The sequence below is a fragment of the Phyllobates terribilis genome, unplaced genomic scaffold (genome assembly GCF_046119375.1).
Source record: "Phyllobates terribilis strain yellow unplaced genomic scaffold, ASM4611937v1 Scaffold_11__3_contigs__length_659146591, whole genome shotgun sequence".
In the NCBI taxonomy this organism is placed as follows: Eukaryota; Metazoa; Chordata; class Amphibia; order Anura; family Dendrobatidae; genus Phyllobates; species Phyllobates terribilis.
The window spans coordinates 281,807,716-281,831,450 of NW_027362771.1; the positions used below are offsets into that span (position 1 = coordinate 281,807,716).

The 23,735-nt window shown below is 41.2% G+C and overlaps 2 protein-coding genes across 5 annotated transcripts in view; one reads left to right on the top strand and one right to left on the bottom strand.

Annotated features, from left to right (window-relative positions):
• MCM10 (minichromosome maintenance 10 replication initiation factor) overlaps positions 1–23,735 on the bottom strand; it is a 178,025-nt gene that overhangs the window by 73,552 nt on the left and 80,738 nt on the right. The gene's annotated exons all lie outside the window — the stretch shown is intronic.
• Positions 1–23,735, top strand: part of THAP9 (THAP domain containing 9) — a 40,836-nt gene that overhangs the window by 934 nt on the left and 16,167 nt on the right. For 2 of the 3 annotated variants that reach the window (XM_073652380.1, XM_073652379.1), the window contains exons 2-7: positions 4,263–4,356; positions 5,082–5,289; positions 9,952–10,107; positions 16,747–16,954; positions 21,355–21,508; positions 22,816–23,590. In XM_073652380.1, the coding sequence (XP_073508481.1) occupies positions 4,277–4,356; positions 5,082–5,289; positions 9,952–10,107; positions 16,747–16,954; positions 21,355–21,508; positions 22,816–23,590 (1,581 nt within the window). In that variant the 5' untranslated portion in view covers positions 4,263–4,276. The remainder of the gene's footprint in view (positions 1–4,262; positions 4,357–5,081; positions 5,290–9,951; positions 10,108–16,746; positions 16,955–21,354; positions 21,509–22,815; positions 23,591–23,735) is intronic. The other variant, XM_073652381.1, reaches the window with a different exon arrangement.

A 23,735-nucleotide genomic window follows, 5' to 3' on the forward strand; every position in this document is an offset into this window, starting at 1 on the left:
TTCTAAGGCTATGTGCCCACGCTGCGGAAATGAAGCAGAAATTTTCTGCTTCATTTCTGCATGTCCTCTCCCGGATAAACGCATGCGGAATTGCCTTGCGTTTTTTATTGCATTGCAAAGGCAATTCCGCTTGCGGAAACGCAAAATTAATGAACATGCTGCGGATTATTCCCCGCAGCAAAAACGCTGCGGAAAAATCCGCAACATGGGCATTCAGCTTGCGTAATCACATTGGGGACCATGGGGGGCGGATAACAGCGTTTCACAAGCGTTTACGCTGCGGAAATTCCCAGCATATCCGCTTGAAAAACGCTACGTGGGCACATACCCTAACGCATCGGGTATTCTAGAATATGTATGCGGCCGACCGGGCGCGACTAATCAGCGAAGCAGTGTTTAAATGGGCTGTGCACTACTTTAAATTAACCCCCAATGTCTCCCCCCGGGGCCCCTAATGAAATTTGTAATTACGTCATGTTGTCAATACTGCTTGTGACAACATCGCTGACCACGCACAGCCAGCACGTAATTCCCCCGGCTGCAGCCGGCTCTTGCTTCCGCTTACATCACGACTATTTGCGGCTGCAGCCAGGGGTCTCTTGTTCCGCGTACCACGGTGAATGAAACGTGACAGAAGTATGTCACACTGTGACTGACAACGTGTTCACTGAACGTGACAGAAGTACGTCACACTGTGACTGACAGAACGTGTTCACTGAACGTGACAGAAGTACATCACACACTGTGACTGACAATGTGTTCACTGAACGTGACAGAAGTACGTCACACTGTGACTGACAGAACATGTTCACTGAACGTGACAGAAGTACGTCACACTGTGACTGACAGAACGTGTTCACTGAACGTGACAGAAGTACGTCACACTGTGACTGACAGAACGTGTTCACTGAACGTGACAGAAGTACATCACACTGTGACTGACAATGTGTTCACTGAACGTGACAGAAGTACGTCACACTGTGACTGACAGAACGTGTTCACTGAACGTGACAGAAGTATGTCACACTGTGACTGACGTGTTCACTGAACGTGACAGAAGTACGTCACACTGTGACTGACAATGTGTTCACTGAACGTGACAGAAGTACGTCACACTGACTGACAGAACGTGTTCACTGAACGTGACAGAAGTACGTCACACTGACTGACAGAACGTGTTCACTGAACGTGACAGAAGTACGTCACACTGTGACTGACAATGTGTTCACTGAACGTGACAGAAGTACGTCACACTGTGACTGACAGAACGTGTTCACTGAACGTGACAGAAGTACGTCACACTGTGACTGACAGAACGTGTTCACTGAACGTGACAGAAGTACGTCACACTGTGACTGACAGAACGTGTTCACTGAACGTGACAGAAGTACGTCACACTGTGACTGACAGAACGTGTTCACTGAACGTGACAGAAGTACGTCACACTGTGACTGACAGAACGTGTTCACTGAACGTGACAGAAGTACGTCACACTGTGACTGACAGAACGTGTTCACTGAACGTGACAGAAGTACGTCACACTGTGACTGACAGAACGTGTTCACTGAACGTGACAGAAGTACATCACACTCTGACTGACAACGTATTCATTAAACGTGACAGAAGTACATCACACTGTGACTGACAGAACGTGTTCACTGAACGGGACAGAAGTACGTCACACTGTGACTGACAGAACGTGTTCACTGAACGGGACAGAAGTACGTCACACTGTGACTGACAATGTGTTCATTGAACGGGACAGAAGTACGTCACACTGTGACTGACAGAACGTGTTCACTGAACGGGACAGAAGTACGTCACACTCTGACTGACAATGTGTTCACTGAATGTGACAGAAGTACATCACACTGTGACTGACAGAACGTGTTCACTGAACGTGATAGAAGTACGTCACACTCTGACTGACAATGTGTTCACTGAACGTGACAGAAGTACATCACACTGTGACTGACAGAACGTGTTCACTGAACGTGACAGAAGTACGTCACACTGTGACTGACAGAACGTGTTCACTGAACGTGACAGAAGTACATCACACACTGTGACTGACAATGTGTTCACTGAACGTGACAGAAGTACGTCACACTGTGACTGACAGAACATGTTCACTGAACGTGACAGAAGTACGTCACACTGTGACTGACAGAACGTGTTCACTGAACGTGACAGAAGTACGTCACACTGTGACTGACAGAACGTGTTCACTGAACGTGACAGAAGTATGTCACACTGTGACTGACAATGTGTTCACTGAACGTGACAGAAGTACGTCACACTGTGACTGACAGAACGTGTTCACTGAACGTGACAGAAGTACGTCACACTGTGACTGACAGAACGTGTTCACTGAACGTGACAGAAGTACGTCACACTGTGACTGACAGAACGTGTTCACTGAACGTGACAGAAGTACGTCACACTGTGACTGACAATGTGTTCACTGAACGTGACAGAAGTACGTCACTGTGACTGACAGAACGTGTTCACTGAACGTGACAGAAGTACGTCACACTGTGACTGACAGAACGTGTTCACTGAACGTGACAGAAGTACGTCACACTGTGACTGACAGAACGTGTTCACTGAACGTGACAGAAGTACGTCACACTGTGACTGACAGAACGTGTTCACTGAACGTGACAGAGGTACGTCACACTGTGACTGACAGAACGTGTTCACTGAACGTGACAGAAGTACGTCACACTGTGACTGACCGTGTTTAGTAAACGTGACTGAACTATGTCGCACTGTGACTGACGGAACGTATTCATTAAACGTGACAGAAGTACATCACACACTGTGACTGACAAAACATGTTCAGTACGTCATGGGCAGTTGGTGAGTCACATGACCACACGGGCGGAGTCAGCCCTGCTATCTCCCGACTTGTTCTGAAATCCCGCGTAGCTGATTGGCCGCGGCCGGACCAATCAGCGACACGGGATTTCCTGGACAGACAGACAGACGGGATAAGCCGATTATATACTAGATAACTTCATCATTTACGCAACCAGGCAAAGAACTTTCCCAAATTCCTGTAAGGCCAGGTGCACCCATCTGTGTCTGGTCTCAGAGGAATTCACGAGCCAAGCAGATATGTCTTCATTACTGATTCAAACAAAAGCATAGGACCCCCAATGATCACTACGGGGTCTGTCTAGGGTCTCTCTGTTTTTACAATGGGGGGAAAAAACTTCTTCATCCTGCCATCTTTCTTCTATTCCAAAAACCAACTCCTAATGGAAACCAGATGGATCGCATAGTAATTAATGGGCTCCCTCTTCTTCCGTGTGGTCATAAATCAAAAACACTTAATAAACACATAATCATTTTAAGAAGTTTATTGCCCGGATTCATTATATGCTCAAAAGTGTGAGTATAGCCGTCAGCAGCCCAGCGGATCTTGTGTGGGGGGCAACAGATGCAGGTATATTAATATATTACTGCAAGAAGTGTTGTTAGGATCATGCTTCATTAATTATAGTAGGGTGGGGACAGGTTACAGTTACAGAAATGTAAAACTTTCGGAGCAGGCAGGGGTTCTAGTTTCTTGTGGAATGATTATACTGCGGGGGGGCAATAGTATCAATAGTATAATGGAGGCTGTGTCGATTTTACCGCAGACGGTTTATTATTTATATTGAGCGGGGGGGGTGCGATTATTATAAGGATGCATGTAGTTATACCAATGATTATACTGTTGATATATATAATACTACTATCAGAATGCGGGTGGACATAATTGTACTATAGAATGGGGGGTTGTGATTTAAGTAATTATTCTATCGCGGGGGGGGGATTAAGTGGTCTGTGCGATTACATTACCAGCGGAAGTACAGATTGTAACTACACTACAGGGAGGTGGGGAATAAAAATGATTATATTGTAAGGAGTGTAGGTGGTCAGACTAGCAGGGAGATGTGGAAGATTGTAAAATAGACGCTGTAGCTAATGATGCTGCTGGGTGTGGGTGGCATTATATAGTAAGAGGTATATATGTACATATGGTTACAGGGAGTGGGGGATGAGGATGACTAATGTAAGGGATATATAGAATTATACTATGGAGAGTAGTGATAAATATACTGTACTGTGATGATTTAGCCCCAGGATACAATTTGCCAGCTAGCCAATGGCGACAATGGTTTAGGTAAATCTGGGCGATGGTTATCTAGTTTACGTATACTTTCTATTATTTTACAGCTCCCATCTGACAATGCATGTTGTTCTTATTTCAGGGGACGCCACTAACATGCCAGTGTCATGTGCCGCCTCAGGGTGCAAATCTCGGTACACTCTGGAGGCCAGAGAGAAGGGAATAACATTTCACAGGTAACTTGCATCTTTTGTACATTGTTACTAACATTGAAAGCTCTGTGAATCAGAGCCGGGCTGCACGATTGCAGCCAGGTATGGCTTACTCTGAAACTCATCGGCACTTCAGAGAAAACAGTTTGAAGATCTGGCCTGGATATATAGAAAAAGACCTGACTAGTCTGGCTTCTCTCTGCCCTGCTCCAGGTGATTGACAGGTCTCTCCCTCCCATTCCAGATAATTGACATCTTTCCCTATGTACACACATGCACGCTCTTCAAACTATGTTTTCTTCGAAACACTACTGCGTTTCAGAGAAAGACATACCTGGCTATTCTGAATAAGAATACAGGTTGAGAATGTGCATCTCTGTGTCATTTATTGTCTATGGCACTGCTGGAAATAGCCAAGTACGGCGCTCGGATACTCAGTGCTGCTGCTCACTCAGAGAGAAAATAAAATTATAGAAATAAGCAGAAAGTGCAAAAAATAATCAGGATAGACCCAACATTTCATTGGCTGCAGCTTATCAGGAACATAACAGTGCATGTACGGCCTCCATTCCGCTAGCATTGGCAGAAGACAGGGCACGATTCTTGAAATAGGTGTGTATCCTCGGGGTCGGACCTGCATCTCTGTGACATTCAAGAATGTTGTGGGTTTTTTTTAGTTGAAGGTATTCTTAAAAATTAACATTTTGAAAAAATATATATTTTTTTATTTTTGTTATGATCGGTGGAAGGTTTCCGAGGTCAAATCCTGCCTTGTTGGATAAATGGTGTCGTGCTATGAGAAGAGCAACAAGCACAGGTGAGCTGTGGACGCCTTCCAGGTACCAGCGACTCTGCAGCCTCCACTTTCAGCAAAGTTGCTTCGACACAACTGGGCAAACAAAGCGGCTAAGAGATGATGTCATACCCAGTATTTTCAATTTTCCAGAAGACACCCAGGTAAATGTGCAGGGATTGCATTCTCAGTACTGTCCTAATATTCTTCTCTTCACTAATTCTCTTTTAGCAGCAATTTATGTAATGCAGGAAACAGTGGGAGGGACAGATTTAAGAGGTTCAACCCCCCCCTCTATTCTCTCACCATTCACTAAATACAGGGAAATGGCACCTTTTAGTATGTTCGTTAGTATTTAACAGCTTTCTGACTTGAGACATAATAGTTTGTCTTATTTGGAAACGAGTTTCTGCAAATGGATGCACTGGTATGTCTTGGTGATAGTGTGCGCACAGGAGCTGAGTCTGGGGCAGTCACCTCAGGAGCTTGGCTTACCTGGCAGCCGAGCTTCCTGCCTCACCCCATTGACCCCCAGCGAAGCAGTCAAGTGGAGCCAATGGTTGTCATTGCAGCCAGAGGTCAAAGATCGACTGCCAGATATAGTGACCTGTTAGGCCCCTACATTAGCATGGTGTAAGAGGCCTCCTGTATTGCAGGGTATTAGATCACTGATCAAGAAAGTGAAAATTTAAGTCCTATAGAGGTCTGGGTAAAAAAATATGTTTAACAAAAAGTTTAAAAATATAACGCACCCCCCAAAATAAAAAACAAAAAGTTTACGAAAAAGTGTTTCGCTAATAAAATCCCATTTATATTATGCAAAAAGAAAAGTAAACAAAAAGACCCACATATTTGGTATCACCATGTCTGGTATGACCCAATCTATAAAACTGTCACATTATTTAACCTCTTTAGTGAACACTGTAAAATAAATAAATAAAAACACAGCAAAACTGTGTTTTTTCATCATACTGTGACACAAAAAGTGGAATAAAACACGATCAAAAAGTCTTGTGGTAAGAAAAATGGTATCCCTGAAAACTCCATTTTGTCTCTCAAAAATGAAGCTCTGACTTGGTTGAAAAATAAAAGTTATAAATGACAGAATATTGTGATGTGAAAATAAATTGTTTTATTTTTCCAAAAAAGATAGGTCATATTGTCCAGAAGTAGCAAAACGTGCTAAATGTGGTATCACCGTAATCTTGCTGATCTAAATAATAAAGTTTTCTTATCAGATTTACAACATGGTAAATTGTGTTTAAAAAAAACAATTCTTTAACTTTTTATTTTTTGGGGGGATTATTTTTGCTTCCCAAATATCTAATAAGATAGTATGTACCCCATAATGGTATCAATAAAAACTTTTAAATCATCCCTAAAAAAAAAACAAGCCTTTTATACAGCTCTATAAAAAAAAGTTATAGCTCTCAAAACATGACAATGCTGTAAGGTTATTTTTTTGTGGAAAGTAAAACCTGTTTTTTTATTGTGTAATTGTTGCAAAACATAAAAAAACTATATGAGTCTGATATCGCTGTAATTGTACCGACCCGGTGAATGGCGTAAAAAATAAATAAAAGAAATTCTTGAACTGCTATTTATTTCTTCATTCAGCGCCCCCAAGATTAGTATAATGCTACGCTCAGTATTTGGTCAGTATTTTACATTAGTATTTGTAAACCAAAACCAGGAGTGGGTGATAAATACAGAAGTGGTGACGTGTTTCTATTATACTTTTCCTCTGATTGTTCCACTCCTGGTTTTAGCTTACAAATACTAAGGAAAAAAACTCACCAAATACTCAATGTGTGCATGTGGCTTAAGGATCAGTTCACATTTTTACAGTGATCTACATTGAGTACTTACATTGGTAATTCTGTCTATATCTTTCCAAAAATGGGATTCAGATGAAATCCTCAACGGATCCATTCACTGTAATGAGGCAAATGGAGACACATAGAACTTTGTATGGCCTCTGTTCCAGTGGTGTCCCATCGTTTTAGCGCAGTCAACCACACTTCTGTGCACCTCTGCAAAGACAGACATCTCTGGAACAGTGGCCATACAATGTTCAGTGTCTCCATTTGACTCATTACAGTGAAGAGTTTGATCAAATATTTCTCAGATTTAGACAGAAACCCCAATGTAAGTCCTTAGTGTAGAATGAATGTGAACTAAGCATTAAAAGCTCTGAAAATGTTATGTACTCAAAAATGTTGCCAATAAAAACTTCATCTAAATTGGCATAAAACAAGTCCCCACTCATGTCAGTCATCTGTTAGTGAAAATATAGGGGGTTGCCACGTTACTGGTAGCACAAAGGCTGTGGAGAAGCGACATAGGGGCCCCCCCACCCCTTCCCAAAGCTAGTGGGAAATTTGTGCTCCTAAATAAAACTCTCCCCCCTCCCCCCACTTTTTTTCTGAGCCCCACATTGTGTTTAAAGAGCAGTTAGCGTCTAAATCAGGGATGTCAAATTCAAACACACAGAGGGCCAAAATGAAAAACTTGAACAAAGTTGCGGGCCAACCATTATACAGTATAATGGGCCCCACATAGTCCTCCATAAAGAATAATGGGCCCCACATAGTCCTCCATACAGAATAATGGGCCCCACATAGTCCTCCATACAGAATAATGGGCCCCACATAGTCCTCCATACAGAATAATGGGCCCCACATAGTTCTCCATACAGAATAATGGGCCCCACATAGTCCTCCATACAGAATAATGGACCCCACATAGTCCTCCATACAGTATAATGGCCTCACATAGTTCTCCATACAGAATAATGGGCCCCACATAGTCCTCCATACAGAATAATGGGCCCCACATAGTCCTCCATACAGAATAATGGGCCCCACATAGTCCTCCATACAGTATAATGGGCCCCACATAGTCCTCCATAAAGAATAATGGGCCCCACATAGTCCTCCATACAGAATAATGGGCCCCACATAGTCCTCCATACAGAATAATGGGCCCCACATAGTTCTTCATACAGAATAATGGGCCCCACATAGTCCTCCATACAGAATAATGGGCCTCACACAGTCCTCCATACATAATAATGGACCCCACATAGTCCTCCATACAGAATAATGGGCCTCACACAGTCCTCCATACAGAATAATGGACCCCACATAGTCCTCCATACAGTATAATGGCCTCACATAGTCCTCCATACAGTATAATGGCCTCACATAGTTCTCCATACAGAATAATGGGCCCCACATAGTCCTCCATACAGAATAATGGGCCTCACAAAGTCCTCCATACAGAATAATGGGCCCCACATAGTTCTACATACAGTATAATGGCCTCACATAGTCCTCCATACAGAATAATGGTCCCACATAGTCCTCCATACAGAATAATGGTCTCACATAGGGGTGGTGTTTCTGGTGTTGCGGGCCAAATAAAACCAACCTGCGGGCCAGACTTGGGCACACATTGGTATAGTTGCAATTTTTGTTCTGCTACACCAACTTCAGGCTTTTTTTTGTAGAACACCCATGGAGACAAAATAGTCATTACAATGGTAAATGAATTCTCCGAGGAGTGTAATTTCCAAAAATGAGGTCACCTGAGGGGGATTTTTACAGTTCTGGCACCTTACGGGCTCCACAAATGGCACACACAAACTATTCCATGAAAATCTGTTCTCCAAAAGCCAAATAACGCTCCTTCCCACCCAAGCCTTGATGTGTGGCCACATGTCTACCACATATGAGGTATTGCTGCAATTTGTTTGTAATTTCTCCATTTACCACTTTTGAAAATGTAGAGCTACAGAAGCATTTTAGTGGAAAAAATGTAATTTTAATTTTTATCCACCAACTGTTATAAAAATCAGTGAATTGCAGGTCATCAAAAGTAAAGTGGTACCTAAAAAATAAAAAGGTTTTGTTGAGAAAAATTGAAAACATTTCTGCTAAAATTGTAACACTTTAACATCGTAACAAAAGAACAAAAAGCTTCAATAATAATGCTGACGTAAGTAGACCTATTGGAAATGGTATTTACTAGCTATTTTGTGCTGTATTTACTATCTGTTCTACTGTCACAAAAAATAAAAGTTTTAAAATTGGGAAGTTTTCTAACTTTATCCCTTTTCCAATCTTCTCATAAATAGATGCAAATCGTATCGCCCTAAATTTACCACAAACCTAAAGTACAATGTCAGAATGACTGGGATATGTAGAAGAATTGAAGAAACATTAAAGGGAATCTGTCAGCAGGTTTTTGCTATTTAATCTAAGAGCAGCATAATATAGGGAAAATTAGCCTGATTACAGTGATGTCTCACTTACCAGGCTGTGTGTTATAGTTTCAATACAATCATTGTTTTATCAGCAGGAGATTATCACTGCAGGACTAGGTCTCACATGCACGACAGTCAGGCTAATTTGTGTAACCCGGCCTCCCACCACTAATTAGCAGCATGCTGAAAATGGGAGTTTCCTGTGTACAGTGTACAATCAGGGTGTGGGTGGGGTTAAACAGAGCTAAGCTTTCTGAGAACTGCTACATCTACAACAGATAAAGCTGGGATTCTATTAAAACTACACCAAGCAGCTCAGTAAGTGATACTTTCCTGGGATCAGGCTCTCTTGCCCTATATGATTCTGTTCTCGGATTACATAGCAAAAACCTGCTGACATATTCCCTTTAACTTGCTTCCCTTCATAAAAAAAAAATTATAAAATTGTTCTAATATGGTAATCATAATCCCATAATGTATTACATAAACCTGCATCACTTTTGAGGGACATAATATTTAGCTTCATATTTTTCTATTTTAAATTTGATTACTGTTTTAGCAAAAAAGTGAAATGTCTGAAAACAAAGTTTTAGAGATGTCTACACAACCTAGCAATGATGTTCGTATGGTAGATGACACAGAAGTTGGAGGCTCAGAAGAGGTCAATATACCTTCTAGATCAGACGCAAGCGTGCACGGCCAGTTGCAGTTACAGGTATGCTACTATAAGTCGGCTTCCCAAATAAAGCAATCTAAATGACCAATTTTGGGTAAAAAGTGTATCTCTCACTGGACGGCTCTTTTTATTAGGGTAACTGTAAACAAACAGGTAAGTGGTTTTACACCAAGTGAATTCCAGTATGTGCTGTATGTTGCAAAGGTTATTAAGGTTTTACGTAAGTAAAGATTATTCACTATATAAATGAACAGTTTATATATATATTTTTTGTAATTCCTCACCATCGGTGTCGGACTGGGGTGGCAACGGCCCACTGTTCTGCCACATGCAAATATTACATTAATCTCAGTCACAAATTTACCTCTACTTCTATATAATAATGCACTGGATAATTTGTTTCATGAATGATTAGTTGCTTCCTTCGTCTGTACATAATGAATCAAATCTAAGGGCCAACTTCTGCTCACATTGGGGGTATGTGGCTTATTTTTACATAGGGGGATCTACCTGTTCCCCTGTGGACCAGTCCAAGCCTGCTTACCATTATTGGATAATCTTGTGATAGAGCTGAGAAATTAAAGCATAAAGTAAATTGGAAAATGGCATAACTTTATAATGACCAAGTGCTGTATACATGTGGCACTTGATGGTAGATTTTAACCTCTCACCATTGTCAATATACAGATTTAAAGCTCCTACTTCTGCAATCTAGCAGGCTCTGATCCGGTGCAGGCTGCCAGTGACTGTCTTGGACCCTAAGGAGAGCAAAGAATCTGTTCATAACTGTTTCTGCCTTCTCTTTTTGTGTACGATAATGAATAGAGGAAGCGGCTATGTCTCTGCCTTATGCAGCCAGTGATCATGTGACCTCCGGATGCCCCCTGGCATGGTAGAGCTGCTTGGTCTTGGTGATCTCATATCAGCTCTGCCAGTGACTAATGGCACCACAGTGAGTTGTTTTCTCCTGTACATGGATAGTTTCAGTGGAAAACTGCTAAATAATAGAAGTTGAATATTCCCAAGAAGTCTCTTATGATATCACGGGGAACATATTACGTTAAAATGTAAGAACAAAATTAGATTTTTAAAGGATTCTGTCAGTCCAAACTGACAGTATAAACTAAGCACCCAGCTTTTTAAATGATATAGCGCCTATAAAAATTGCACTTTTAGTGTTCTAATTACTGTATTCGTTCTGCAGAAATTGAAGTTTAATCAAATATACTAATTAGGATGCTTGCTATTCCATTGATGTAGCAAAGAGGTTCAGTGCATAGACTGATTTTGCATGTTCCCGCCTCTCACTTCTGATTGGCCTGAGGTTTCTCTACAGATAGTACTCGTTTCAAGCAAGTCAGCTCTTTCAATCACCAGCAAAGGAGGCGGTGGCATGCAAACCCAGTGGGTTAAACTTCAGTTTCTGCAGAACGGAGCTAGCGATATTTATAGGGGTGTGACATTTATATCAGCTATGTAGATAGGAGGTCAGTCTCTCTGACTTTTGTAACTAAAGAATGACCTCCTCAACTATTATATAGAACAAGGACAGGGTGATGAGACCTTGCCTACTCTGCAGAGCCATCCCTCCCCACCAAGTGCCTGCCTTCTAGTTCCCATGTTTGTCAGTCCATAAGTTGATTAACTGAAAAGTTGTAATATTCTCCCGACTCACACTGTCTGCCTACACTATCTGATGGTGATTTTGCAGAATCTCCAGTGTAATATATGAGATACAACTCCAGCTTGTCTCCCCTGACTCCTGCTTGTAACAGCGATCAGGGTGAAACCTCCCTACCCCAATAAGCAGGAGGCAGGGGGGACAGGCTGAAACTGCATCACTTAACATACACTGGTGGGTAGTTTTTTTTTTTTGTTTGTTTTTTTTAAAAACACAAGCTAGGAAGCTAGGTATGGAGTCTTCAAAAGTGATGCTCAATGGGAGAAAAAAAATGCATATGGCATAGAGATGGGGGGAATCAATTTGCAGAACTCCGGTCCATCGGCCAGGTCAGTAATCTGTAACTGCTGGACAGGAGACCTATGAGTCTCCTTTCCTCCCAGCATTTCCAGCTAATGAAAAGAGATGCTGTGAGGTAAGGAGATTTGCAGGTCTCCCGTCCAGCAGTAATGGATTACGGACATGGCCGATGAACCAGAGTCCTTCAAATTGAATCTCCCATCTCTAATATCGAGTCTTACAGGTTATGATTGTTGGGAGAAAAGCATGTAAAAGCTTTATCGTAAAAGAAAGAAACTATCTTGCAAATACCACCTAGGACAGGTAGCTGAGACAGCAGTGTGAGTCAGCAGATCTGTTACTGATCCATCACTGCTGATATTCGATAGGAGCCAAGGCAGAAAAAGTGCAGTGTGGTGAGACTTTGCTTCCTCTGCAATGCCAGAGTTATAATGGCGAATGTAGTCTGGATTAGGAGAACCACATCATAGAGGTCGAAGGAATCAACATAGCAAACAACCCAAAAATGCCATTTCAACTGAAATCTGTGGACACACATCATATACAAGGATCCTTGTGTTTTTCTTTCCTAATAGACTTTGCTGCACTGTATAGGCCAGAAAAAATGTTTCATTTGCTTTGTGTTGCTTGAAATTGTGCTTGGAGTGCTTGTAAGCAATGTTCTCTTTCTTAATCGGGTCCGTTGGCTCCTTTTGACAAAGAACTTGAGGAATCCCTCTCCCCCTTCCACACAGGCGCTCTTACAAGAAATGTAGGATCTCTTACTACAGATCCTTTTTGGCCTCTCTGGAATAGAGCCACAGTGGATGAGCAACTTCTGTTCCTGTGCAGTATGCATCCCCGGGGTACATTGTCTGACATAGACTGTGATTTTGAGGAGCATACTAAGCTAGACTCAGCCATGTAGGACCTTATCCAGGCAGTGATGGACACCCTTCCAGTTAAGAACTAGTCTGCCTCTTCTTCTCAGGAACAGGTTTTCCCTCCTTCCACTGGCAACAAATTGCTTTTCACAGCCACGAAAATTTTGATTATATTTTTGACAAAGCGTAGAAACACACAGGTGCATGCCTTCCTTTAAGAAATTTGAGGTAGTTTTATCCTTTGCGGAGTAATTGGTTGCTAAATAGTTCACATTTCCCCCTGTGGATTCTCGGATGGCTTGTTTGCTTTCTGATTCGGCATTCCTCATTAATCTGATAAATGAGTAGATCAACTCCCTCTCAAAAGTGACTTTTTCAGCAGGAGGTGCAACGTTATGTCCTGCTTTTGCTTGGGTCAGCAAGGCTTGTTCAGCCTGAGCTAATCGTTTTCTCCAGGGTTTATTTTCTGTAGCTCTTCTGGAGGATCTTCTTGCTGACTTCCTTTTGTGATGCTTCTTTTGAGTCCGCTCTACTTGAGGACCATGCTGCAGCTAATTCGGCGCACCATGTGGCTCTGATCCTAGTTTTCAGACCTGACATTCAAAAAGGCCCTTACATGTCTCCCTTTCACAGGTGGTAGACTCTTTAATAAATACTTTGACGAGATCATCAAAGATGCCATGGGGCAGCGAATGCTCTTCTTCTCCATAAATATAGGCACTTGCAAATATCTAAGCGATCCCAGAGGTTTCAATCCTTTTGCAACTCCCTTTCCTGCGGAAGTAACAAGAAGTCCCTCTGACTCCAGGTAATCCTCGTTGAAGTAAAAGCCTTTATGGCACACTTACTATAAAGCCCAAGCTCTCTCCCATTTAAAACATATTTTTGGATGGGGGTTGATTTTTTTTCCGAGAGATTTGGATGGCTTGCATGGACAACACTTGTGCAAAGGAGGTGTTATCTCAGGTTACAAATTTGCCTTCCTGGCTCCAAACAGGTTCTTTTTCCTTTATACCCTCCAAAGGCTTGACCTTGCATATCCACTTTCTTCCAAGCCATCCATGACCATCGACTCTAAGTAGCCATTGCTCAAACTTGTTCACAGTTCCAAAAAGGACAGCTTAGCCCGACCAATTACGTACTTGAAGAGATTCAATGTGTACAGGTCAAAGATATCGCATGGAATTTATGTGATCTGTAGTTGCCTCACTGAAGTCAGGAGAATTCCTCTATTTAGTCGACATATGTGATTTATTTTCACATTCCCCATCGCCAAGTCATACCAATGATTCTTTTGCTTTTTTTTAAATTGATTCTCTAAGTTCCCAGTTTGACTTACAACAACTCACTGGTTCTTGCTTGTCCATGTCAGGGGGGTGGCAATCATCCCCTATCTAGACAATTTTTTGGTGACGACCCGTTCAATGGGAGAATATGTCCAGTCTCCAACTCAACTTTCATTCATTTCAAGTCTTAAGTTGGATGATCAACTGACAGAACTCATGTTTAACTCCATCCCAACACCTGAAATCTCTTGACTGGTCTTCCTTCCCCCAGATAAACTCTCACTTTTTTGAGCCATAGTGTTTCAGTTTTGGATGTAGACCTTGTGCGCCATTCATTTCTTTCATTTTGGCATGTCAGTTCTAGACAGGATGATTTTGTCCAATTTCATACCCTACCTTTACACCTTTCCAGTCCGTCTCTCTCGAACAAGTCAGTGGACATCTTGTATCAATGTGTCCTATTTCCCTATTCCTATTCCACCATCCAGGTGGTGATGACCAATGCCAGTTTCACATTTTGGGGAGCAATATTCAGCCATTACACCATTCAGGGTCTCTGGAAGAATCATGCCTACAGATCAATCTTCTGGACATGAGAACCATTTTTCTGGCTCTCTTCCACTGGTTCTCCCATGTCAAGAACCACACACTTAGAGTGCAGAAGGGCAGGAAATGCTGCTGGGCCACGAGGGAAGCCACAAAGATTTTTCGCTTGTCGGAGCTTCACATTTCAGAACTGTTCCATGTCCACGTTCCCAGTTTAAAAATCTGGGCTGCAGGTCTTCAGTCAGCTCTGTTTTTACTGGAGAACCCCGACGAAGACTTCCTCACTTTCCGTCTCAATCACAAGGCACCAACCTATGTCACTAAGTCCCGAGACCCGAGGACCTTCACATTGAATGCTCTGTTCACTCCATAGAGCAGGGAGAACCTTTTCCATTTCTTCCCCCTCTCTTCGCCTTCTACGTCAAGTTCTCAAGCAGGTCAAGACAAAGGGTGATCTGGCGATCTTGTTGGCTCCAGACTGGCCTTTTGCTCCTGCATCGTATTTTGATCGCATCCAGTTGGTCACAAACATTCCATGGCCCATCCACTTTGCCATGGCCTTCTTTCACAAGGGCCTCTGTTTCACTCCTATTTACCTCAGTTGTGCTTAATGGCATAACTGTTAAAACCAAGGTTCTGAGATCGGCGGGTTTGACTTACTCTGTTGTCCGGACCATACTGAAGGCTCGTAAACCTTGGGACCTCAACCTTGTTTTGTCTGAGCTTTAGGAGTCTCCTTTTGAGCCTCTTTGCCACCAGAAATTCCACTTTTCACAAACAAAACTTTTGTGCAGATTCTGCAATCACCTCCATTAGAAGGGTGTCGGAGCTATCTGATTTTCTTGCAGGGTTCCTTTCCTTATTCTCCATCAGGATATGGTCTTATGCCTCATGCCACCCTGTCTTCCAAAGGTGGTGTCAGCCTTCCACATCAACAAGGACACTGTCCTTCCCTCCGTTTGCACATCTCTCATTCATCTCGGGAAGGTATTCTCTGAAACATCTGGATCTAGTTAGATACATTAGGGCCTACCTTTCTGTTTCAGAAGCCTACAGCATTCAGACTTTGTGATTTCTGATAGTCTTGGAGGCTTTGAATAGATCATCATTTCCAATTTGCCCTTTGTGGAAACCAATAATGCCAAGGGTATATCTCCATCCTTTCAGGTTTTCGTTTATTCCACAAGGGTGGCCAAGTTCTTCTGGGCAGTTAAGCATCAAGCCTGTGTTTCTCATGTTTTAAGGCTGCCACCCAGGCCTCTATCCAAATTTAGTAAAATGTTACAAAATTCACTCTATCTCTTGATGCCAGCTTGGTGCGAAAGGTACATTGGGCCTCTTTTGGGACGCAGGGTTATCTGTTGTTTTTCTCTCCCATTGGGAATGCTCTGGAATGTCTCACAGTCCTGTGTCCTCCAATGCTATTTAATAAGAACATTGGATTTCTGTACATACTATAAAAATCCATTTCTCAATTAATGCATTGAGGTACACCGCTCTCACTCTATTCCTTGTTCATCTGTCACCTCTGGTGGCCATTGTTTTTTTTTTTTTATCCCTCCGGATTTAGATCATGTTGATATTTGGTTGTTACTTGTTATAGAAGTTCTGCAATGATATGTGTTCCTCTCCTACTGCTTATGGCACTAAACTGAGTTGCCTAGTGCCCTATGAGAAGGTATAACCAACCAGGCAGAGCCAACACTTTTTTTCACCAAGTGTCAAGTCTCCTAGTAGCTGATCATATACCAACGTGACTTTGAACATGGGGAACAAAAAAACATTGCCCACAACCACCCAAAACTGACTTCGGGACAGAAGAAAATGAATAGGGTCAGAACTGTGTCGCCATTCTATTCAAGCATAAAAGGAGTAAGTATAAAAATCCAAACTTCTGTAGCAGATGTGATGCATGACTACCTGTTTTAATTGCCTATGTGGAATATTTTTATTGACATTCAATTCCTTTTTTTAATCTTTGAGTATATACACTGTTTTCTAGGATCACCCATATTTCATTCCAGATATTGATACTCTAAAAAGGAAGCTCCAAGTATCAGAAGATTCAAGAGCACAAAAAGAGAAGGAACTTAGAAATGCGAAAGACAGAGAGAAGCGTTTACGCCAGACTTGCCTTAGTATTTATCATGAGCTTATCAAAAGAAATTTATTGAGCGCCCAGCTTTTGGACATTCTTCAGCCTTATGAAGGTACCAGCTGACATTTAAAAAAATGAGAAAAAAAATACACAACTTGGGAGATTTACTAGGTTAAACGTACCAGAAATCTGACAACATCTCTTGACAAAGGGTGTGGTCTACATGGAAAAGGGAATTTGGCTTGAAATGTGACAATTTAAATTTAGAATTGACAGTCTCAAGTTGGATCAGATTAACTTTTGACTTATGAAAACAAAAATGTTTTTACTGCAGACAAGTGCATTAGGTGTTATGCCTACTTCCCACCCAAGATAATTTATGTAAGCGTATGCTGGAAGACGGGTGCAAGCCGACAGAAGATTTGTGCTTCCAGCTCCAAATAGGGCAGGGCATCCTAAAGTGCATTGTCTCCTCTAAGAAAATGAGCACTAGGCCACGGCCCCACTATCAGTATTTTGTCAGTATTTTTTCGCAGGAGTGGGAGCCAAAACCAGGAGTGGGTGATAAATGCAGAATTCGTGCACTGGTTTCTATTATACCTTTTCTCTGTTTGTTCCTCACCTGGTTTTTGCTCCCACTCCTGAAAAAAATTACTGACCGAATACTGACCAAATACTGATAGTGGAGCCGTGGCCTTAAGGTCCATCTACGCTGCAAGACTATCGTGAACGAGTATTTTTAAGAACACTCTTTCTCAATAATTTTGCAGTCTAAAGAAGGATGCCGATCACCCGAACATCTGCAAAAGAGATGGTAGTTCTCGGCGTCCCATCATCTTGTGTAAAAAGGATTAATGCTGCCGAGAACAATGGCAGCTAAAGTGCACTGAACAATCTATTCATGATTGTTTTGTTTTTTTTGCGTACGAGAAAAAACTTTTTTTTTTCTCATATGCAGAAAAAGTTTCAAGCTTTTCTACCCATAAAACATTTAAAAAACAGACAGCACTTTTATGCCACATGGTGTCCAAGTGATGCTTTTTTTTCATGGATCCATGTACTTGAATTGGTGAGTTTAAGCTACAAATAGCTTCCAGACTGATCATCTCAGTTTTCTGTTTTTTTTGTCTTCGCAAAAAAATAATCAAGTCCAAGAAAAATAATGGACATGTGAACAGCCATATACGCTACAATTGGTATGTGTCCTATGCATGAAATAAATGTCTTGAACGCATATGTGAAAAATGGATGCCTGAAGAGACCTATAGTGGTGGTTTAAAGTTTCTGAACTCTTGAGAATGATTTTATGTTTTTACAGAAATATGGAACAAAGAGGACCAAATCAGTTTAAACGAGTGAAAAATATTAGACGTTGTATCTCATATCTGTGAGTGGCAAAAGTATGTGAACGGTTTTTGCTTTTTGTATCTGTTCAGGACCGAGCCACTTTGTACGTTAAATGACAAGGCCTCATTTTTTAAATCTGACCACTGTCACTTTGAGGTAATAACTCTGGAACACTTCAACGGATCCCAGCAATTCTGAGATTTGTTTTTTCGTGACATATTGTACTCCATGATTGTGGTAAAATTTGTTCAATATGACTTGCATTTATTGGTGAAAATATCAGAAATGTGTTGAAAATTGCAATGCATTATACCTGTACAGAAAGCTTCTGAGACCATGCTTTGAGCATAGTCTCAGAAGCTTTCCGTAACTTGGTGATCCAGTGGTAGTCATGAAGACCCCAGGTCACCATGGCAACGATAGGGTCCCCCCACGATTGATTCCCCCCCCCTCACCCCTCTACCTGCCTCCTAAGCGTTGCAGTCGTAGTACCTCCTGCTCAATCATCTGTGATTGGTAAGTCAAATTGCCTGACGATCACAGCCCTCTGAGTGCGGGGACCTCACCTCTTCTCGTACTGCTCAGCTGTCAGTACTGAACTGTCACTGCGTGTTTACATGCGGTCACCGTTCAAAGTCATGACGGGCATAGTTCCCGCACCATGACGTGCTGACACCCATCTCATGACGTGCTATGTCCGTCATTGGACGTAAAGAGGTTAAACCAAAAAGCTCTATTTTGGCTCATTAATTACACAAAACATTGTTCCAATAGTCTTGTTCAGTTGATCTTTACCAGACTGCAGATGGGCAGCTATATTTTTGGGGGGAAAGCAGTGGCTTCCTCCTCTTTGCAATCCTGCCATGCACACCATTGTTCTTCAGTGTCCTCCTAATAGTGGACTCTTGAACATTAACAATAGCTAATGTAAGAGAGGCCTTTAGTAGGTTATCCTGGGTTCTTCGTGACCCCATAGACTATTCTACATGAAGCTCCCAGATTGCTGTTTGTTGGTTGTCTCCTTATGTGGAGGGTAATATTGGTCTTGAATTTCCTCCATTTGTAAATAATCTGTCTTACTGTGGATTGGTAGCATCCAAACACTTTAGGGATGGTATTGTAACCTTTTCCGGCCTGGTGAGCATCAACAACCCTTCTGCTAAAGACCTCAGAAATCTCTGTTGCTCATGCCATGACACACTTCAACAAATGTGTTGTGAAAGTCAGACTTTTTGATAGCTTCCCTATTCTTTAACCCCTTTCCGACATATGATGTACAGTTACGTCATATGCCAGGTCCCTGACTTTGATGCGGGCTCGCAAGCCGAGCCCGCATCTTTTCCTGCAGATGATGGTTGAATTATTCAGCCGTCATGTACCTCTTAACAGCCACGGGTGGAGCGGAGCTGCGACCGCGACTGTTAAATGTCGCTGTCAATCTGATAGCATCATTTAATGCCCGCCGGCAGGGGGGCGCATCATTCTAGGCGCCCATCGGTGCACCAGTGACATGATCACAGGGCGATAACTGGTTGCCATGACAGCCGTGGATCTGCTGAAGACCTCCATGCTTGTCATGACGGTTATTTCTGTGAAAGCCTGCCTGTAGCTGGCATTTTCACTCTTTAGCACAAGCAATCAGATGATCACAGGTTCAAGTCCCCTAAAGGGTCTAACAAGTACAGGAAAAAGTGAAAAAAAAAAAAAAGTTTCAGAAACCAGTTGAAAAAAATATTAAAGTTCAAATCGCCCCCTTTTTGCCCCAATAAAATACAGAAAAAAAGACACATCTGGTATTGTAACGTCAATTAAAGTCCGATCAAAATATAAAAGAAATTAATCTAATCAGTAAACTGGGCAATGAGAAAAAAAGTCAAAACGCCAGAATTAGTTTTTCATCTGCTGCAACATTGCAATAAAATTCAATAACAGGCGGTCAAAACATCGCATCTTCCCCAAAATGGTATTGATAAAAATGTCAGCTCAGTGCACAAAAAATAAGCCCTCACACAGCCCCATTGTCCAAAAATGGAAACAGTTATGGGCCTCAGAAAATGATGATTTTTTTTTCACACTTAAAGGGGCATTCCCATCTCCAAGATCCTATCCCAATATATAGTAGGTGTAGTAATAATAATAATATTAGCAAATACCTCCAATTTGCTAATGTGTAATAGGTGTAATAATAATATCAGCAAATACCTCCAATTAGAAATCTAGTATAGTTTTTCTGATTCAACATGTCTCTTTCCTCATGTTAAGGCATTGCAGGACCTTAGGTATCCATGGTTACGACCACTAGCAACTAGCTAACCAACTGTCACTGTATCAGTGATCATAACCATGGATACCTAAGGTCCTGCAATGCCTGCACATAAGGAAAGAGACATAGTGAATCAGAAAAACTATACTTCGTTTCTAATTGGAGGTATTTGCTAATATTAATAATAATAATAATAATAATAATTAATAATACTAATATTACACCTACTACATATTGGGATAGGATTTTGGAGATGGGAACACCCCTTTAAGAAATTATGCATGTTTGGTATCTACGTAATCGTACTGACCTTTAGAATCATATTGCCAGGTCTGCTTTGCTGTACATTGAATATCGTAAATAATAAAAACCATTGTGGATTGCACTTTTTTTTAAATTTCGATGCAAAAAGTTATATCTCTTGGAAGAAATTAAAAAAATAAATAAAATTGGCCACAGCGGAATGGGGATAAATAAAACAGGTCTCCCACTCACACCTTTTGTCATTCAATTTATTGAAAACACCAGGCTCTTAAGTTCACCTTCAAATTATCTACAAATTTTAAAGGTTTACATATTTTTGCCACATAGATGTGATATTTGTAATTTTTTTTATTGAGGAAAATTATCAAAGTCTAATATTTGTACCTATTTTGTTTGACTTAGTTATTATATACTTTTAGGGTGAAATTCTGGTATGGTTTTTGGTTCAATTTATGCAGAAGTATGTATAATTGTGAATGGTTGACAAGTTTTCAAGTACCACTGTGAGAAATGGAGAACCTGATGAAGCTCCTGTTGCTTGTTTATATTGATGAATACAGAGCATAATGCGATTTCTCCATTTTCTTAAGTCATGTAAGTAATATTCACACATTTAAACTGTTATTTTGTATCACTAGATATTCCTCTGGAACTTTTCAAAAAGCCTGAATCTGAGTACTCTGCCCAGCAGCGCATGTTTTCCCTGACTTTACAACTGAATGACCCTCTGTCATACAAGTACCTGAGGAAGGAAACCAAGCTGCCACTGCCAGGGCCAAGAAGACTTCGACAGTAAGTGCTAGGAACATGTTGGCCATGTTTCACTCTGGTGTTATGGCTTCAGTAATTAAAGTAGATATGGGTTATCTCTTCTAAGATGTCTTATGGTCGATCCTGATGGATGGCATGACTTTTAACCCCTTCATGACCAATTTTCCAGTTTTGTGCTTTCTGTTTTTTTCTCCCCTTATTCCAAGGGCCATAACTTTTTTTTTTTTTTTTTTTTTGTCCTCATAGCCATATGAGGGCTTGTTTTTTCCGGGACGAGCTGTACTTTTGAATGACACCTTCCATTTTATCATTCAATTCACTGGAGTGCGGGAAAAAAATTCTAAGTGCGTTGAAATTGCTAAAAAGTGCAATTCCACATTTTTTTATTTACCATGTTCATGATATGGTAAAACTGACCTGTCAATATGATTCCCCAGGTCAGTACAAGTACATAGATGCCAACAATGTATAATTTTTATTTAAATGTATTTATTTTTTTTATTTAAGTGGTGGAAAAAATTCAGAAATTTGTAAGGAAAATTTTTTGCTTATGTCGCCATTTTCTCAGACCCGTAATGTTCTCATTTTTCGGGATCTGGGGCTGGATGAAGGCTTGTTTTCTGCGCCCTGAGCTTACATGTTTATTGATACCATTTTGGAGTAGATACAATGTTTTGATTGCCTCTTATTACAATGTTGCAGCGAACAAAAACCTCTAATTCTGGCGTTTTGATTTTTTTTCTCATTACGCTGCTTACTGATCGGAATTTTACAAATGCATCAATACCAAATATGTGTATTATTTTTTTTTTTTATTTCCTCACCTTTTAATGCTTCATTATTGCTATGCGTAGCAGAAATCGCACCAAAGGCAGGGACATGACCTTTGACGTAAATTTACACCAAAGGTTGTGAAGGGGTTAATATTGGCTTGCTACAGTATGCAGGGAGAGTAGATATGTGCTTGGTTACCCTCACCTGATGGAGTTGTGACAGGGACAACTCCTATGTAGGCATGAAGAAATCACAGCTGCTGCCTCAAGATTGTTGGATTATTCCTCCAGGAAATATTGGGTCCAGTTGGATGAAGCACGATAGGTGGGCTGCACAGCTGGAATAAATGGATTCACAACACTTTATCAAGGGAAAAAAATGAAACCTTTTTATCATCACTGTTGAAAAATCGAATTACTCCACCTATCGTACTTCATCCAACTTAATCCAGTCAGCAGAATGGTGAATCTTCATTTGTGCTACATGATGAAATTATTGTGCCTGCAGGAGCCTGGCTGACTGTTAATACGTTGTGTGTGTATATACAATTTTAGGTGGCTGAAGTCAGATCGTGGAGGTCCTGGGATCAATTCTCTAGTCCTGAAAGCATTGATGCAGAAGAAGCAATCTCATCCACACTTGTATATCCAGGTGTCTCTTATATTAAGTACATTTTCCATTCAGCAAAATGTTTCTTTTGACTTGGATAGAAATGAACTTGTAGGTTTTGTGAAGTTAGGTAAAGGGGGTGCTGGAAGTGGAAGCCAAGATGTGGCTAATGAAGTCCTGATGTTCATGCTTGTTGGAGCAACCGGTCATTGGAAAGTCCCTATTGCTTATTTTTATGTTAAATCATTGACCCCACAAGCACAAAAGCAACTTCTTGTTCATGTTTTGCACGAACTGTATGAGAAGAGTTTTGAGGTAGTTGCCGTAACAATGGACAGAAATCTACGCAATGAAGAAATGTGCACGATGCTTGGCTGTGATTTTACATATCCTTGGGAACTACAGACATACTTCTCCTTGCCTAACAGAGATTACAGACATTATGTCATATTTGATGTGTGCAATGAACTGCAGACAATCAGCGACATGATAGAAGAGCTTGGCTCAATTCTAAGTCCAGAAGGAGTTATTACATGGCAGTATATCACTGACTTGATGAACCTGCCCAGAATGTTTCCACTTGTAGAGGACATGAAGCTTGAGAAGATGACGCTGTTGTGTAATAAGCTAAGTGATACCGTGGCAAATGCACTGCAGTTTATTCAGGAGTTAAATTCTGAACATTTTCATGGTTTTCGGGCCATTATCAACTTTATAAAGGTATGTCTTCAAGTATTTTATAAATTTTATTATGTTTAACTCTTTAAGGACCAGAGAATTTTTCATTTCTTTATCGCTTCATTGGGGGACACAGGTAACCATGGGTGTATGCTGCTGTCGATAGGAGACTGACACTAGGCTACAA